At 46.3% G+C, this 18,551-nt stretch overlaps 1 protein-coding gene across 4 annotated transcripts in view; it reads right to left on the reverse strand.

The window, feature by feature from the left end:
• The window catches only part of naalad2 (N-acetylated alpha-linked acidic dipeptidase 2), a 189,975-nt gene extending 179,002 nt beyond the window's left edge, over nucleotides 1-10,973 (reverse strand). For all 4 annotated transcript variants that reach the window (XM_072476461.1, XM_072476459.1, XM_072476460.1 and 1 more), the window contains exons 1-2: nucleotides 10,795-10,973; nucleotides 10,428-10,533 (exon numbers count right to left, since the gene is read on the reverse strand). In XM_072476461.1, the coding sequence (XP_072332562.1) occupies nucleotides 10,428-10,533; nucleotides 10,795-10,876 (188 nt within the window). In that variant the 5' untranslated portion in view covers nucleotides 10,877-10,973. The remainder of the gene's footprint in view (nucleotides 1-10,427; nucleotides 10,534-10,794) is intronic.
• Between the last annotated feature and the right edge of the window lie 7,578 nt (nucleotides 10,974-18,551).

Below are 18,551 nucleotides of genomic sequence, written 5' to 3' on the forward strand. Positions count from 1 at the left end.
GGTGGGGGAGGGGTAAATGGAAAGAGGGAGGCGTGGCTGGTTGGTCGAGGTGAGAAATAGTTAGTGGGAAAGGGGATTGGGGAATTGTGCATGTAAGCCATGTTGGCTGGGTTGTTGGTTGGATGGATGCTATTTGCTTTGTTGTTTTTCCTCTTGAAAATTGTTAAAATTATATATGCCTTAATAAAAATATATTTTTTAAAAATAATGATTTTCATTCAGATATATTCACTTTCTACTTGAATCTTGAAGCTTATTGCATTTTGATCTTGACTCCTTAGATTCTCTTACTTTTAATGCCTCTATCTATTTCATTTGATAATATTTCTGACCTTGTTAGCCTATTCACACTGCTGGAGGAAAATGTCCTTTGCACATTTTAGGATTTCCATTCATTTTCCCCCATGAACTCCCTCTATGTTCTAATTGATTTGTGAATAATTAAAACTTTTCAAAATAATGAAAATTTTGTACTTCTCTCTCTAAACAGATTTCCTCACCCATTTCCTGCTCAAAATTTGGAGATTTCCAATTTATACCACAACCATAACAAGTACTTTTGTTAAAATAGTTTTTGAGTTCCAATTATTTTAACTGGCTGCACATCCTTCTCGTCCAATTCAACTCTTTCAAGAACATGTACTATTTTGCCAATATTGGAATTTACCTCCTTTCTTATAGCAGGACTGAGTACAGTACCGCCCACATAGTAATGTAAGAGAACATGACCCACACTCTGGGGTCAGCCTCATGTTGAACAGAGCCATGTGCATAAGCAAGCATGGAAACAGCTCCTGGGTTGAACACTTTACTGTACATATCTACAAAGGTCTTGCAGCTAATAAACACAATTAAGCTAGACCAACTGAATGGAATCCAATACCCTATAATACAACATGATAGCAGAATATGGAAAAACCCCAAACCCCACAAGAAATATAGCGAGCAACTAAAATCCAAGTACAAGCAAACATAGAGACAGATTCTAGCTTGAACCATTTACTGTATACATGTACATAGTTATACAGTGAAACTACTTAACAATGACTTTGTTGAGACCTATCAAACATTATCCAACATACCAAAACAGAACTCATCCAAATGCTGCTGCCTGTACCCTAATTTTCATCTAGTCATGTTCATCATGTATCCACTGACCTATGTTGGTCCCCAATCTAGCAAAGTCTGTTATAAAATTCACATTCTTGTATTAAAGCTCACCAAACTCTCGGTGCAGCTCCACTCTTGACCTCTTGTACATCTGTGATTCAAATTGCTGCACTATTGACAGTGATGGCCGAGGCCTGTTGCTCTATTTAGCCTTAGTCTATTGGCTCTGATTACGCCACCTTTGCTCACGAGTCGCCAGGTATCTTTATGATACCGCCACATGGTTCAAGTTCAGGTTATGATTAATAATACAGCACACCGCTTAGTAAGGATTAAAACGGTCATCTATTATATACAACAAGCAATATTAATACCCTAATACTACTTTCTATATAATAAACCTATCACTACTGGCCAATACTTAACTTAGGAAGAGCCCACCAGGTCAGGGAAACGAATGGCTTGTCCAATCAGATCTGGCCCGCGGGATACAAAAGGCTGCTACAGGTCGGTGGCTAGGTGTCTCTGCCGGATAGCGATCGCTGGATTCAAACTTACTATTGCCGGTTGCTGTTCTTGCGAAGGTCTCGAGCAGGCGAAGAGGAAAGAGAGAGATCTGAACTTGGCCCCTCACTTTTATAGGGCCCAGGGGCTTCCCGCCTCCCGGGGTGGCCCTTGACCCTGAGTCCCAAGTGATTGGATCTGTCCCCAATCTCTGGGGTCGATGTGTCCAATGGTGAGGCGATTCCTCGATCGGGGGGTGGTCGCTCACCTGTCTTTGTTTCGGCCACTGCAGGCGCCGACAGGTCTGGCCCGGTATTCAATTGCTAATATGTTGCAATTGTTCCCGCCTTTCGATCCTAACGCGAAGTGTGAAGGATCACATAAATTTTGTCCTCTTCGTTCCCTGACCGGGGGGGGGGGGGCCGTGGGGGGGGGGGGGGGGGGGGGGGGGGGGGGGCTGGCGGGTACCTCCTACATGGCCACTACTCTGACCCTAGCGATGCACAAAAATTTACCAAAACAATTCTTGAGGGCGCTATGTCAGGCAGGTGCATGTATCTAGAAAAAAATAAACTGGGAACCTCTAATTTTACCTAAACAATTCTTCAAGCATTATACAGTCTTGTCTCTCTAAACATACAATAACAATCAAACATTTAATATATTCTTTCCTGGCTTGGCAGTCAAGCTCAGGATCATACATTTCCATACATTTTCTTTTTATTTACAGGAAAAACCGCCAGTGCATGTTTTATTATTCATATGTCGCGGGGGTCTGGGGTCTGGTCATAGCCAAATATCGGGGTTCGGATCCGATAGACCGGGTTTCGAGCGCGGTACGCTCTCCTTTTCCACTTGCGGAGGCGCATGGTCTGTACTGCACAACTGAGTATAGCCAATGCCAACAGTGCCTCAATGGTGTACGATAAGGAGTGCCAAGTTATGAACTTGGCACACCAGGATAATGCAGCGTGGTTGGTGACTGGGCCCTCGGTACTACTGGGCTGTGAAGTGTTGACAGTAAAGGGGTTTGGAGTGATGGGGTCCGCGTCCCGCGCAACCAAAAGTTCATCAAAAGAGTGTTGAGCACGATGAAAGGAGTCCTCATGGCTGTCTTCTTTCCTTCCTTTTCCTGTGTTCGCTGGTTTTCTCCGGACTTGGAGCTTCTGGAGTTCTGTAAGACAAGCGTAGTGTGTGTGAATACTTTGGTTTAATATCTGGTGTGTTAGTGTGTCTGTCCTTCTTGGGGCCAATTAAACCCTTATAATTGGTCACTATGTGGGACTCTCCCCCCATTTCTTTTTTTCCAAAACAAATGTTTGGACACGGCACACTTCCCAATGGTGGACCAGTGCTAGGTTTATCATCCAAATGTTCCAGGATGTAAATAGCATGTGGCAGCAACCCAAAGGTTGCCTAAATAAAATAAACTGTTTTTGAAAGAAAAGTTCGAATGAGGTGCGTGTGGGCCGCGACGGGTAAGACTTGGGTGGAGTCCCCGGGTAGGACGGCTACCAATACCGTATCTTCCCTACCCGAGTGTTTTTGACCAACGGGGGGGTCCCCAGGCAGGGCGGGTCTCACGCCGTTTCTCCACTGCCTAAGCGACCAAAGAACGGACAAAAATGTAGTCATCATGGTGGGGTTACTGTTCTGATTCTACCATCAAATCGGAAGAGTAGCTACGATCGGGCGTCTGGTCTGGTGACCACGTATCAGCTGAAAAGCTAGTTCCTCTGAATGGGCGTCTGGTCTGGTGACCAGGTATCTGTGGACAAGTTGGTACCGCTGAACAAGCGTCTGGCTTGTCCAATTGGAAAAGAGATAAAAAGTTCAGGTGAATGGGTGTGGGGCGGTGAGAACATTCTCCTGTAGGACAAACAACATTTAACAAACAGACAGACAACATAAAACATTCTGCAGGTTCCATCAGAATACGGGACATCGTAAATCACATTTGGGCTGGGGTGTAACTAGCATATGGAGGGAGTGCAGCGTGACTGAAGAGAGGAAGGATGAGTGAAACAAAAATGAAGTGGCCTTGCTGAGGTAACGCTGCCATGAGAAGTGGTGGGTAAGCGCTCACAGTTTGCATGGGGCAGCTGGGACCTTGTAGCTGCTGTGGGTGGTGTTCTCTTTCATATCTGGGGGCTAGTCTAGCTGGTGGGGGTCTCCTGCAATCTCGGGCGAAGTGTCCTGGCTGCTCACAGTTGTAACATGACCCCTGGGGCACATAAGGTGGAGCAGGCTCTCTGGTGCATTGTTCCCTTGGGTATGGTTCCCTGGGTGGGGGGGGTCGGGGCTGTTGGTTTCTTTGCTGGTTCGGGGGGCATTTGTGGGCTTATCCCGTTGCTGTTTCAGGGGGGCTTGACATTCTCGTGCGTAATGTCCTAATTGTCCGCAATTGTAACATTCCGGAGATTTCTGTGGGGGGCTGTTCCTTCCTTCGTTTACCCATGCGGGGTTCTGGTGCGTTTTAACTGGATGCATGTCTGCCTGCTCTTCCTCGGGTTCCCTAACTGCGGGTTTGTCTGCTTCTGCCTGCTGTTCTTCGGGTTTCCTAACTGTGGGTTTACTTTGTGCAGACTGCTCCCAGGCGCGGGACAATCTTTTTAAAACCCATTTCTCATTGTGGGCTTCCTCTGAGGGGTCATAATTTGTACAGGCTTTTTGTCCTGCTTCTGTGGCATGGGAGATAAGGGTGCGGGTCTATTTGGCCATATTGTCTGCGGACAAATGGGCACGGTCTACATTTCCGAAAACGACTTCGAAGTGAATCCACAAGCGTCCTGCGAACGCTGTGGGGTGGTCAGACTTTTTCTGTCTGCACTTATTTAGACCGTCTACGGGGTCGCCCCGGTTGTACCCGATCGCATCCAGGATCGCGGTATGCATTTCTGCAAGGGTGCCTCCTCCTACATTCTGTGGGTCGGGAAGGGCTGCTGCGACCGATGGGTCTAAGCTGAGGACCGTGAGCTTTACCTGCTCTTTCTCATCCAGGCCGTACATGGTCGCCTGGTGTTTGACGGTGGCAAATAAATGGTGTGGGTCTGAAGCGGGGAGGAACGGTGTGATTTTGGCACACGCGTCCCGTAATTGGGTCACTGTGAGGGGGGTGGAATATAAGACCTCCGCCTCGTCTGCTGTGGCGGTGCGGTGGGTTGTTACAGGGTCCATGGGAGCCTGTATTATCTGTTGTGTGGGGGTGCTTTCCTCCTTTGGGGTTTTCCCTGCGCACATGCTCCCTGAACATATCTCTGCGCTGTCTCTTGCAATTCTTCCCAATCAGGGCCGTCTTCCTGGTCTAAACTTTCCCCAAAGGTTTCTTGAAATCCCTTTTGGACAGAAAGCAGTGCTTTCAAGTCTGCAATCTGCTTTCGGCACTTTGCATGGTCCAAAGTACTCTGCCTTTGTTCCATGGTTGTGGCGTGGACGCTCTCAAGGCTGCCTTGAGATCACTGCGTTGTTTCTGGAGCGTCTCTAACTGGTTTTCTGTTTCTTTCTTTACCAGGACTGCACGCTGCAGGTCCTGATAAGCCTTTTCATATTGTGACTGGAAACTACTCAAGTGCGCCAGACAAGATTGGTGACCCCGTTTGGCATCAGCCACCTCTTCGTCTTTTGCTGCTAATTTCCCTTTTAACTCCAGGTTCTCTTTCTCAATTTTGCATACATCGATTTTACTCATCCGATGTATGCCTTCTATTTCCTTGCGGAGTGTCCTGACGACCTCCTCGGTGCCTCGCAATTGTGCCAGACAGGACACAATTGCCATCGGCTTGCGCGCTTTTGCTAAACTCTTTTTGTGGATCTCACTCAGGTTCTCCCACCAAGTATGCCCTATACTTCCAGGACCTGAGTCGTCATTATTGCAGAAATCCTTCCACATGGGCCATCCTTTGCCCTGCAGAATTTTGCGGATTTCCACTTCCCAAACGGGACACTGTCCCGCTCCTACACTGCTGACTGGTGCGACAGCAAAATCTTCGGGGTTCATGAGGCGCTACATCGCTTGCATTGCCTGCATGGCTCTCTCTTATCTGCTCGTTACGTTCGAAGTTGGAACAGGGGGCTAAGGTGGTGTGGTAGATGCGGGTACGGCGTGCGCTAATTTCCGAAATACCAACTGCCGACAGTTTTGACGCAACAAAAAATCTATCAGTTTTGCCTTATAACCCTGTTAGTTATGCATGCATATACACACTTCCGAATTGTGAATTATTAACCAGAACCGCTTGAACACTTGTGGTTTTTTTTGTTTTGTTTCCGATTGGATTCTAATTCAAATGTTGGGGTTCTCCCGGAGTGGTTTTCCACTTCTAAGTCGGGTCCTGGCGAAGTCGCCAATTATGTTGCTCTTTTTAGCCTTAGTCTATTGGCTCTGATTACGTCACCTTTGCTCACGAGTCGCCAGGTATCTTTGATACCGCCACGTGGTTCAAGTTCAGGTTATGATTAATAATACAGCACACCGCTTAGTAAGGATTAAAACAACGGTCATTTATTATATACAACAAGCAATATTAATACCCTAATACTACTTTCTATATAATAAACCTATCACTACTGGCCAATACTTAACTTAGGAAGAGCCCACCAGGTCAGGGAAACTAATGGCTTGTCCAATCAGATCTGGCCCGCGGGATTCAAAAGGCTGCTACAAGTCGGTGGCTAGGTGTCTCTGCCGGTTAGCGATCGCTGGATTCAAACTTACTGTTGCCGGTTGCTGTTCTTGCGAAGGTCTCGAGCAGGCGAAGAGGAGAGAGAGAGAGAGAGAGATCTGAACTTGGCCCCTCACTTTTATAGGGCCCAGGGGCTTCCCGCCTCCCGGGGAGGCCCTTGACCCGGAGTCCCAAATGATTGGATCTATCCCCAATCTCTGGGGTCGATGTGTCCAATGGTGAGGCGATTCCTCGATCGGGGGGTGGTCGCTCACCTGTCTTTGTTTCGGCCACTGCAGGCGCTGACAGGTCTGGCCCGGTATTCAATTGCTAATATGTTGCAATTGTTCCCAGGGATAGCCGATTTAACTGTGGATGTCTGAATAGATGGGCTGCAAACAGTCCTGAATGCAACTGCAAATACCTGGGTTGATGGGCTGTTGATAGCCCTGAGTATCGATCTGGGCCAACTTCCCCAGAGCCGAATATGCAACACTGTCTGCAGCTGCCTGCTTGTGTCTTCTTAGCTGCTTTTCCCAGCAGTCTTTCGGGTTAGCCATTTTAAAAGGGTTTTGGCCAGATTAATCAGAACGCAGCCATTTTACGTGGCTACAGGCCCGAAGCTTTGGAATTCCCTCCCTTAACCTCTTCACTGCCAAGCTTTTGGGCATCTCTCCTAATGTCTTCCTATGTGAATTGTTGTTCAACTTGGTTGATAATCGCTCCTCTGAACTGTTTCCTACATTGTAGGCTGTTGCAGGCACAGTCAACAGAGTGACTAGCTTCTCCAACACTTGCTCCAAAAGCTCATTCTGCCTCCATGTTGAATTGTCTCCTTTTCCTACTTAGCTTTGTGATTTTGAGCTTGAGGAACAAGGGTTGGTAGCACTTCCCAAAAATGCGCTTACCTGAGTCAACACTTAAACAGCTTGGAACTTCCACATCGTGCAAGAATGATGTATCACTGTTCCTACCTGTGCCACTATTTTTTAAAACTAAGATCAATTTAGCAAACTCAAAACAAAAGTGCCTAAAGTGCATAATTGGTTGTAGGAAGTATTTTGTTGTGTCTGATAGGAGTGTTGCATTATTGAAAGTTATTTCTTTAATTAAAATTCACCTTCTCACTAAATTTCCATTTAGAAGTCCTTACTCTCAATCTGCTTCCACTTCACTGCATCTGTGACCTTCTCTTGCATCAGTCCATCTTAATATACTTTCCAGAATCCAACTAGTTTCAGCTAGTTTGGCAGCGTTCACACTAATCTAATTAAAAATTACACAGTGGCCTACATATAATTGACTGACAGTTATGGATGGCATGGTAGCACAGTGGTTAGCACTGTTGCTTCACAGTGCCAGGGACCCGGGTTCGATTCCCGGCTTGGGTCATTGTCTGTCCAGAGTCTGCTCGTTCTGTCTGCGTGGGTTTCCTCCGGGTGCTCCGCTTTTCTCCCACAGGTACCGAAACACGTGCTTATTAGGTGAACTGGACATTCTGAATTCTTCTTCCGTGTACCCAAACAGGTGCCGGAGTGCGGCGACTAGGGGATTTTCACAGTAACTTCATTGCAGTGTTAATGTAAGCCTGCTTGTGATACTGATAAAGATTATTAATAATAACTGCCAAGTGATTTGCAGTTACACAAGCAAAAACTGCGCCTTCAGTTCCATTACTTCTGTATTATTTACTGTTACACAAGGGAGATTGGACCCCGATGTAGCAGACAATTTAGTGGTTTAGACACTTTAGACAATTTAGACAGAGAGGAAAAGAAAAGCCTGCTAGCACAGATTCAGAGTGATACGCCCACACCTGGCTCAGTTACATTGTCCCAGTCAGACTTAAACTTGTTCGTGGGAATACACAGGATGCTCCAGATCCAGTATTCTTCGGGACACTCCTGGCTTGCCAGCTATTAGCCCATTACCAAGTCTGATGGCCTCTTTGTCCGTCAATGGGAGATTAGTTGCATATCTATAGCATGGCTCTGTTCTTTTGTATAAATGGGAGGAGGAAGTCAAACAACCAAGATAATGCTGATGCGTTCAAGCCAGAACTCTGCTCACCAGGCCCCACGCTTTTCCCTCATTGGCGGGTTTGTGCGTTCCTGCACGATAGGCCCCCAACCAGTCGCATGGACTGCGAGGGAATGCTGCTAAAGGGGCCATGTTACCACAGAATGGTAGAGCAGGTTCACCCTGCAGTATGGTCTACTCCTTTTCCTAAATCTTATTTTCAACACTCGGTTTGCTGACTTTCGGTGGTGGCCATGGAGTGAGCAGTTGTACTTTTGCTGGCTCCCGCTAAAGGCGGTATTTTTTTGTCTTTTCCCTGCCGGTAGGCTAAGTATTTGATGGCACAAGCTGCCGGAGTGCCTGGGGAAGGTTTACTCCTCTGGTGTGGCTGGTAGATGGATCCATGAACTATCTGTGTGGGCAACAATCTGCAATAGCCATAGATTTGTGCCAGTGAGAGATTTTGGGGTGGTGGCAAGCAGGGATTGAGCGATTTGGTGATCTGTTTATCGGGGGGAAATCTGCAAAGTTGGAGGACCTGGTGGAAGAATACAAGCTGTCCAGAGGGATCTATTTCAGGTACCTGCAGGTCTGAGATTTTAAAAAGAGAGAGGTGCCTTCCTTTCCTGGGCTGCTGCTCCTGGGGTTGCAGGATACGGTGCTGTCACAGGAGGAGATAGGGGAGGGAAGATGTCAGAGGTCTACAAGGAGTTGATGGACTGGGATGGCGCCCTGGTGAAGGACATAAAGCACAAGTGGGAGGAGGAGCTGGATGGGGATGTGGAGGCCAGGACATGGACAGAGGCCCTGTGGAGGGTGGATGCGTCCTCGTAGTGTGAGAGGCTAAACCTCATTCAGTTTAAAATAGTCCACAGGGCACATATGACGGTAACGTGGAGTAGGTTTTTTGAGGGGATAGAGGTTAGGGGCGGCGGTGCACAGGGAGGTCCGCGGATCATGTCCAATATGCTCTGGCATGTCCGAAGCTGAACGGGTTCTGGCAGGGGGGGTCACAGACGTAAAGTCCAAGGTCCTGGGCGTGAAGGTGGCCCCGGGTCCAGAGGTGGGCGTGAAGGTGGCCCCGAGTCCAGAGGTGGCGATATTCGGGGTGTCGGAAGACCTGGGAGTGCAGGGGGTGAGAGAGGCCGATGTTTTAGCCTTTGCCTCCCTGATAGCCCGGAGACGGATCTTGCTTGGGTGGAGGGACTCGGAGCCGTTGAAAGCGGGGGGGTGGGTGAGCGACCTGGCAGAAATCCTGAGGCTGGAGAAGGACAAGTTCGTCCTGAGGGGGCCGGTCAGTGGGTTGACCCGGAGGTGGAAGCGGTTTATTTGATTTCTTTAAGGAGGATTGAGGGGTCAGCAAAGGGGTGCAAGGGCGTTAAAATGGGGATGGCGGGATAGTAGAACAGGGTGATATTGTGGAAGCGGGGTGGGGGGGGGGGGGGGGGTGAGTGGATGCTGGTTATTTTTCATGTTGTATGATTTTTCTTCAATTTTTGTTTATTCGAAAATGCCTGAATAAAGTATTTTAAAAAACAATCGGTTGGACTTGCCTAACCATAGGGGATGCGTTAAAAAAAAAATGGAGAAAAACTTGCAGTTATATGGTGCTTTCCACAAGCTCTGGGTGTCCCAAAACATTGTAAAGCTAAAACAAATGTAGCAACTGTTGACGATAACATTGCAGCCAATTTGCACATAAGGTCCCACAAACAGCAAGGTGATAGCGACCAGGTGATCTGTCCAGTTGGTTGTGGGAGAAATATTGACCAGGGCGTTGAGGACAGCTCCCTTGGTTTGCTTTGAATAGCACCACAGATCTCATGGCCACGCGGGAGGGCAGAGGGAGGTGGACCTGCACAGGACTATCAAATAATCCCTGGAGTTGGGAACCAAAAAGTACAGACACATTATCATAAGGATTAATTCATTTTAAATTAAAGCATTGACTGAAGAAAAATACCAGTTCCGGACTGCTGACCCCTCTCCCCCCTTTTCCTTCGCACTTTATTAAGTTGCTGAAGTTGAAACTTGGCTTAAATCGCGCAAAATGTAAAACGTGTTTCATTGTCCAGACTGGGCGTCAGGGCCGGGAAAGGTGCAGCACACCACATGAAGAGTTGCTTCTCTTACCGCAGATATAATCTGATATTTTCAGCTTGCATTTCCTTCAGCAGCTTGCTCCCAATTGTGAGAGATTTCATTGGGAATTTGTCCACACCGGGCCGCCCAAACCATCCTTCAATAAATAGAAAAATGTCAGATTTCAAAATCATTCGCTTTTGGAGCCAGTCCAAGCCGGGGTTTAATAAATTAACTGTTAAGCGGTACCTAGTTATGAATAAGAACTTGCAGATCACCCGATACAAATGGCAATAAATGTTTCATATCTGTTGGCGCGAGGCCAATCCTCGGGCTCTTTTATTTCAAATCGGACTGCCTTTCTGGAGAGAGTTGCCGCGAAGGAAACATCAGCACATCTGGCGCAGTTAATACTCACCGATCAGAAATCCTAACAAAAAGACAGTGGTTAATGTCAACAATATACGCGCCCACTTGCACCAATTGACATTCGACCTCATTTGCAGTTCGTGCTGTTTCTGGTTCAACCCGTCCCGTATCTTGGACCGAAAAGTCTGAACTAAACTTTGATCAATAGCTGGGAGCAATTCCCTGCCCCGCCTGCGAAGGTCTGCGAGAGTACAGCAAAGTCTTGTGATTTCAAACTTTAACCCAATGGCTCACGTTTGGTTTTTATTCAGAAAAATTGCAACCACCCAGCTAACGAAAGTAAAAGATTGGACACCTAACCTTTTGCCCCTTCTGTATAATTTGATCCACTCAGTGGTTCGGCTGGTCTCAGCCACCTTGGTGTGACAATATGTATATTGTATGGTAACTAAAGGGTTAACAATTTAATGTGAATGCTTCCAACCACTAGATGGTGATAAGAGCATACACGTAGATCACACGTGATACCCTTGATTCTGGGAGAAGGTGTCTAAACAGGTTGGAGAGTAGTCGTGTTTTCAGAAGGTTTGTAGATAGTCATAGTTTAGTTTAGCTGTAGTCATGTAAGTTAGTTTTAATCTAGTTGTGTTAATAAATTAGCTTTGTTAAAATACATTGCTTGATGTTCTTTGTAAGACACTACACTTCAAAGCCATCCTCATCCACAAAGCAAAGAACATCACGTAATAATAATCTTTTTTATCGTCACATGTAGGCTTACATTAACATTGCAATGAAGTTACTGTGAAAAGCCCCTAGACGCCACACTCCAGCGCCTGTTCGGGTACACCGAGGGAGAATTCAGAATGTCCAATTAACCTAACAGTACATCTTCCGGGACTTGTGTGAGGAAACCGGAGCAGCCGGAGGAAACCCAAGCAGACACAGGGAGAACGTGCAGACTCCACACAGACAGTGATCCAAGCTGGGAATCAAACCTGTGACCCAGGAGCTGTGAAGCAACAGTGCTAACCACTGTGCTGCTGTGCCACATGATACCAGGAGTGGAAATAGTAAGTTACCAGTTCTGCTTAGTTCAGCTTAGAAAGGTTCAGTACGTGAAGAGAAGTTTTTTTTTAAATCTCCATGAAACAAAACATTTTAAAAATTCCACCAGGCTCTGACTGCATCGATGAAGTCGAAGAACTTCCCAGTTGAAGTGAGATAGAAGGTCTGAAGACTCCACGGTAATTTTGTACTTTGGGTAAAGTAGACGTTAATTGGCGCAATTTCAAACAGCAGTTCGAATTGCATATCTCTGCCCTCGACCTAGAAGCGGCTAGCGACCAGCAAATAATTTTTTTTTTTTAAATTTAGAGTACCCAATTCATTTTTTCCAATTAAGGAGCAATTTAGCGTGGCCAATCCACCTAGCCTGCACATCTTTGGGTTGTGGGGGCGAAACTCACGCAGACATGGGGAGAATGTGCAAACTCCACACGGACAGTGACCCAGAGCCGGGATCGCGCCTGGGACCTCGGTGCCGTGAGACTGCAGTGCTACCACTGCGCCACCGTGCTGCCCTAAACCCACGCAGACATGGGGAGAATGTGCAAACTCCACACGGACAGTGACTCAGAGCCGGGATCGAACCTGGGACCTCAGCGCCGTGAGGCAGCAGGGCTAACCCACTGCGCCACCGTGTTGCCTGGGACCAGCAAATAATAGCATTGTTTCTAACAGTGGCTGGTTCGCAAGCCATTGAAATTTTCAACTCATTACAATTTGAGAATGAGGCAGATAAGAAGAGGTACAATAAAGTTATTGAAAAATTCAACAAGCACTGTCAGTTAGACCCAAAATCACAGAGGAGAGATCCCTCCATTTTGTAGCTGTCTGCAAACAGCAGGACTGTGTGAAGAACTGAAGATGGGTCACTCTGTGATTAGGTAGAGAGGGCCAGAGACACAAACAGGCCAGGATCTCAGTGCTGTATCTGCTGGAGAGAGCTTCTACAGGGAGACACTGCAGGACAAAGCAGTGCTGGTGTGAGCTGTTTGCAGAACTCCAGGTCCACTAGTGAACGGCCAACAAAGAAAAAACTGAAATCGGTAACAAAGCAGTATAAAAATGATTTCTTGAGGTGTGGCATTGCTAATTGCGCCAATGCAAATCAGAATGCAAAATCCATGTGTGTTATTTGCAGGGAAGAACTGGTAAATGAAAGTTTTAAACCCTCAAAACTTCAAAGGCATTTGAAGACTAAACATGGCGATTTCAGGGACAAACCTGTTGATTTTTTTCAAAGGATGCAGCGAGAACTTAAATCATCAGCTGAAGTTCTTAGCAGAAATGTAACATTGAGGGACAAAGCAGGCTCACCTGTCACATTAAAGGTAAGAAATAACAGTGGGTCGCGAAGGTTGGCCAGAGTGGATCCCGAAAGTTGGCCAGTTGGTAAAAGTGGGTCCGGGAAAAAAAGTTTGAAAAGTACTGTTCTAGGTGTAAGAGGTCCAGGGTTTGGAAGGTGCTGCTGAAGGAGTGTTACTGAATTACTTCAGTGCATCTTGCATGTGACGTATATTGATGCCAGTATATGACAGTGTTAGATGGAGTGAATGTTTAAGATGATGGGCCAGGAGCCCATCAAGTGGGCTGCATTGTCCAGGATGGTGTAGAATTTCTTAAATGTTGTTCAAACTGCACTCAGGCAAGTGGAGAGTGTTCCATCACACTCCTTTTTTCAAAAAATTTAGATTACCCAATTATTCATTTTTTTCCCAATTAAATGGCAATTTAGTGTGCCCAATCCACCTACCCTGCACATCTTTGGGTGTGGGGGCAAAACCCAGCAGTCCTCAGCTCCTCAGTCCCAGTGCTAAACACTGCGCCACATGCCGCTCCTGTTCCATCACACCTGACATGTGTCTTGTAGATGGTGGATAAGCTTGGGAGTCAGGGGGTGAATTCTCGCCACAGGATTCATCGCCTCTGACCTGCTCTTGTAGCTACCTGGCTAGTCCAGTTCAATTTCTAGTCAATGGCATCCTGCACAATATTGATAGTGGGGGATTCAGCAATGGTAATGCCATTGAATGTCAAGGGGCGATAGTTAAATCCTCTTTTGTTGGAGATTGTCATTGCTTGCCATTTGTGCAGTGCGAATGTTACATGCCACCAGTCAGGTTTTGGGGAGTCAGGAGGGGGGATACTTCCCTCATAATTCCCAGGCTCTGACCTACTCTTTTTAAAATTATTTTTTTATAATAATCTTTATTAGTGTCACAAGTAGGCTTACATTAACACTGCAATGAGGTCACTGTGAAAAGCCCCTAGTTGCCACACTTCGGCGCCTGTTCGGGTACACTGAGGGAGAATTCATAAGTCCAATTCACCTAACAAACACCTCTTTCGGAACTTGTGGGAGGAAACCGGACCTCCCGGAGGAAAGCCACGTGGACACGGGGAGAGCGTGCTGACTCCGCACAGACAAGGACTCAAGCCGGGAATGGAACCCGGCTTACGGGATATGTGTGGCACTGATAAGGCCAACACTTATTGCCCATCCCTTGTTGCCCTTCAGAATGAGCAGCTTTCTTGACCTTCTGCAATCCATTACATGTAGGTATACCCACAGTGCTGTTAGGGAGGAATTCCAAGATTTTGACTCAGTGACAGTGAAGGAATGGCGGTATATTTCCAAGTCACGATGACGAGTGAGTTGGAGGAGAACCTCCATGTGGTGGGGTTCCCAGGTACCTGCTGCCCTTATCCTTCTAGATGGTGGTGGTCGTGGGTTTGGAAGGTGCTGCCTAAGGAACCATGGTGAGTTCCTATAGTGCATCTTGTAGATGGTACACACGGCTGCCACTGTTCATTGGTGTGGAGGGATTTAATGTTTGTGGAAGGGATAGCAATCGAGTGGGTTGCTTTGTACTGGATGCTATTCAGCTTCTTAAGTTGAAGCTGCACTCATCCAGGCAAGTGGAGAATATTCCATCACACTCTTGACTTGTGCCTTGTAGGTGGCGGACGGACTTTGGGGAGTCAGGGAGTTAGTTACTCACTGCAGGATTCCTAGCCTTTGACCTGCTCTTGTAGCCATTGTACTTTTATGACTAGTCCACTTCAGTTTCTAGTCAGTGGTTAATAGTGGGGCATTCAGCGGTAGTAATGCCATTCAGTGCCACACAATGTCATGGGGTGATGGTTAGATCCTCTCTTGTTGGACATGGTCATTGCCTTGCACTCATGTGGTGCAAATGTAACCTGCAACTTGTCAGCCGAAGCCTGGATATTGTCCAGGTCTTGCTGCATTTGGACATGGACTACTTCAGTATCAGAGATATGGAGATGCCGGCATTGGACTGGGGTGGGCACAGTATGAAGTCTCATCTGCGCTCCGAAAGCTAGTGATTCGAAACAAACCTGTTGGACTTTAACTCAGTATCTGAGGAGTGGTGAATGGTGCTGAATATTGTGCAGTCTTCTGTGAACATCCGTACTTCTGACCTTATGATGAGAAGGAAGGTCATAGATGAAGCAGCTGGCCAAGTTATAACTATCCAGCTATTCTAAGAGTCTGGGGAGTCTCTCTTCAAAAATTGTATCTCCCCACATTCAGAAAATATGAGAGGTGGGTTCTGATACTGCATGCTGAAGACTACAAGAGACATAATTTACCAATTTAATTAAAATGTTTATTACAGAACCATTTAACATGCAATACATCTTAAAGTGGATAAATGCATTACAATGTCAATGACTATAAAAGATAAAAAACATAGTCTTTTTTCGAACAGTATTCAATAAAATTTTCAAAATAATGTCATCACTAATATCAATTTAAGAATACCTATCCATATTCAAAGTAATGTTTTACCTGAATTCTCGAGTAAACTAGTTATTGGGGCTGTTGGATAGATAAACTGTTTGCTTTACGGTGTCCAACTCCTCGACAACTGGAGAAACATTGAAGGGGTTTTCTGACTGCCCTTCCTGATGTTCTGAAAGGAAACTGGAACATTTATACCTTTGCACCAGATTACATCATTCTTTAGCAGTGATGGATTTTACCTTTTCGATTATCTCTTTGTCTCAGAGGTGTCCTTATTCTGCAGGAAAGGATGTCCCGAAGCGTGGTACATTGGCGAGACCATGCAGACGCTGCGACAACGAATGAACGGACATCGCGCAACAATCACCAGGCAGGAATGTTCCCTTCCAGTCGGGGAACACTTCAGCAGTCAAGGGCATTCAGCCTCTGATCTCCGGGTAAGCGTTCTCCAAGGCGGCCTTCAGGACCCGCGACAACGCAGAATCGCCAAGCAGAAACTTATAGCCAAGTTCCGCACACATGAGTGCGGCCTCAACCGGGACCTGGGATTCATGTCACATTACATTCATTCCCCACCATCTGGCCTGCAAAATCCTACCAACTGTCCTGGCTTGACACAATTCACACCTCTTTAACCTGGGGTTACCCCATCTCTGGATCTGTAAAGATTTAATCACCTGCTAATGCTCGCATTCCAAACATTGTCTGGCATCTTTGAATTTGTCTATATATGTGTTTCTGGAACAGACCTCTTCATTCACCTGAGGAAGGAGCAGCGCTCCGAAAGCTAGTGACATCGAAACAAACCTGTTGGACTTTAACCTGGTGTTGTAAGACTTTGTACTGTCCTTATTCTCTGTTCTTTAAATGTTAAAATAGTTTTATTATTCACACTGAGTCAGATCTATGGTCATAACGCTCTAAAATATGCCTTTAATATCTTTCCTGTTTACCTCCAATTGTTTCTATTTCTTTAGAAGTTATTTTAAACGTTTTCTAGAAGAATAGATTTTTAAAGTCTGCTCTTCTAATTTGCTGAGGTAAGTTTTAAGAGTGTCGTCCGAATAGATAATGAGAGACAATGCCACCAAAATGCTTTTGAAGTTCCTTTGAAATTACTTTAAAGCCTTTTCTTGAATTTATTTAGTGTGAAGAGAACGTTAAAGACCCTGGTGTTACTTTATGCATGGCACAGACAAGATCTGTTTAACATCTGTTGAAACCAAAGCTGACAGCAAATGCTGGCCATGTGTATGGTTTAAAGCTTCAAGGGAAAAATGGCTGTACTTGAATATGTGTCCACTTTCTCAATTAAAACTAATATATTAAATACATATGACTTCTACCTATTTATTCATAATTTGCTTCACGGGTTCAGAGCTGACACGCAATATAGCAGATTGAATTTCTGATCAGTCCGAAGAAAACTCAAGTAATGTGTTAGCCCAGTATTTTTCAAACTTTTTTGCTCAGGCGCATTTTTAGCAACCGGCCATCCTTCGGGACACACACCGGCTGACCTTCATGACCCACATGGCCCGAACTTCACGACCCACCATTTTCGCTGATCTTTAATGTGAACCTGCTTGAGCCTCACAATCTCACTTGCTTTGTCATTCAATGTTACATTTCTGTGAAGGACTTCAGCTGAAGATTTAAGATCTCACTGCATCTGTTGAAAAAACGAGGTTTGTCCTCGAATTCGCCATTGGCTTTGAAGTTTTGAGGGTTTTAATCTTTCATTTGCCAGTATGTCCCTGCATATAACACACACAAACTTTGCATCCTAATTTACATTGGAACAATTAATAAACCCATACCTCAAGAAACTATCTTTCTACTGCTTTGTTCCTGTTTTCAGATTCTTCTTAATGGGTTATTCACCAAACCCTGGAGCTCATACCAGCACTGCTGGCAGCTACACAGTGGAGGAATCTGTCTTGCGCCCAGAGCCCATGACATCAGTCACAACCTGCTTGCTGTTGCTGCTCCAGGCGGGAAGACTATATTGATTTTTTTTTTTAAATCAGCTCCTGGGACAGCGCGCTGACTTCAGGAAGAGGTGGGCTCCCCACTGGGCTTCAGGTCTGTGCACTGCTGAGGGGCACACATGCGCGAGATGGCTGGCATTCTGAAAGGCAGTCACGGCCATTGGGCACTACTTCCCACAATCGGTAACGCCGTGACCGATAGCCCCATGACCCGCCCGTGACTCACCCGCAGGTCGGGACCCTGACTTCGAAAATGACTGCACTAGCCTGATCTAGGAAAGCCCCAGTTTGAGCCAAACATTCTTGTCACATAACTTCACTTACATTGGCAACACACACCCTCTCTGCCGAGCTGTTTGTATTGATGGTGAGACATGCAAGAATTGGCAAGAGTAGCCTTTAGCAGACTTTGAACAGTAATCTGGGAATGAAAGAATTCTGTCTACCAAACTAGGGCAGCATTCCTGTCCACTCTGCTCTCTGCATACCAAACTTGGACAGTATACCAGTGTCATGTCAAGAAGCTCAACCACTTTCACTTGAGCTGCCTTTGGAAGCTTCAAAGCTGGAATTTTCCAGCAGTTCTCACCGGCGGGATCATCTGGTCCCGTCGATGGCGAACCCCCGCCATGGGTTTCCCGGCAGACAGTGGTGCATAAAACGGGAAACCCCATTGACAGAGACAGGATCAGAAGATCGCGCCACTGGCCAATGGCGGCTTGCCTCCCTCCGTCTCAGAACACTCTGTGGGGCGAGGAAAATCCCACCAGATATGGCAAGACACTGAGGTGCTGATTGACTTGGTATGCCAAGCATCCACAGAACATTGAGACAGTCACAAATTAGTTGGGTTGGTCACATAGCCAGTATGAACAAAGAACAAAGAAATGTACAGCACAGGAACAGGCCCTTCGGCCCTCCAAGCCCGTGCCAACCATGCTGCCCGACTAAACTACAATCTTCTACACTTCCTGGGTC

The sequence above is a fragment of the Scyliorhinus torazame genome, chromosome 15 (genome assembly GCF_047496885.1).
Source record: "Scyliorhinus torazame isolate Kashiwa2021f chromosome 15, sScyTor2.1, whole genome shotgun sequence".
Classification (NCBI taxonomy): domain Eukaryota; kingdom Metazoa; phylum Chordata; class Chondrichthyes; order Carcharhiniformes; family Scyliorhinidae; genus Scyliorhinus; species Scyliorhinus torazame.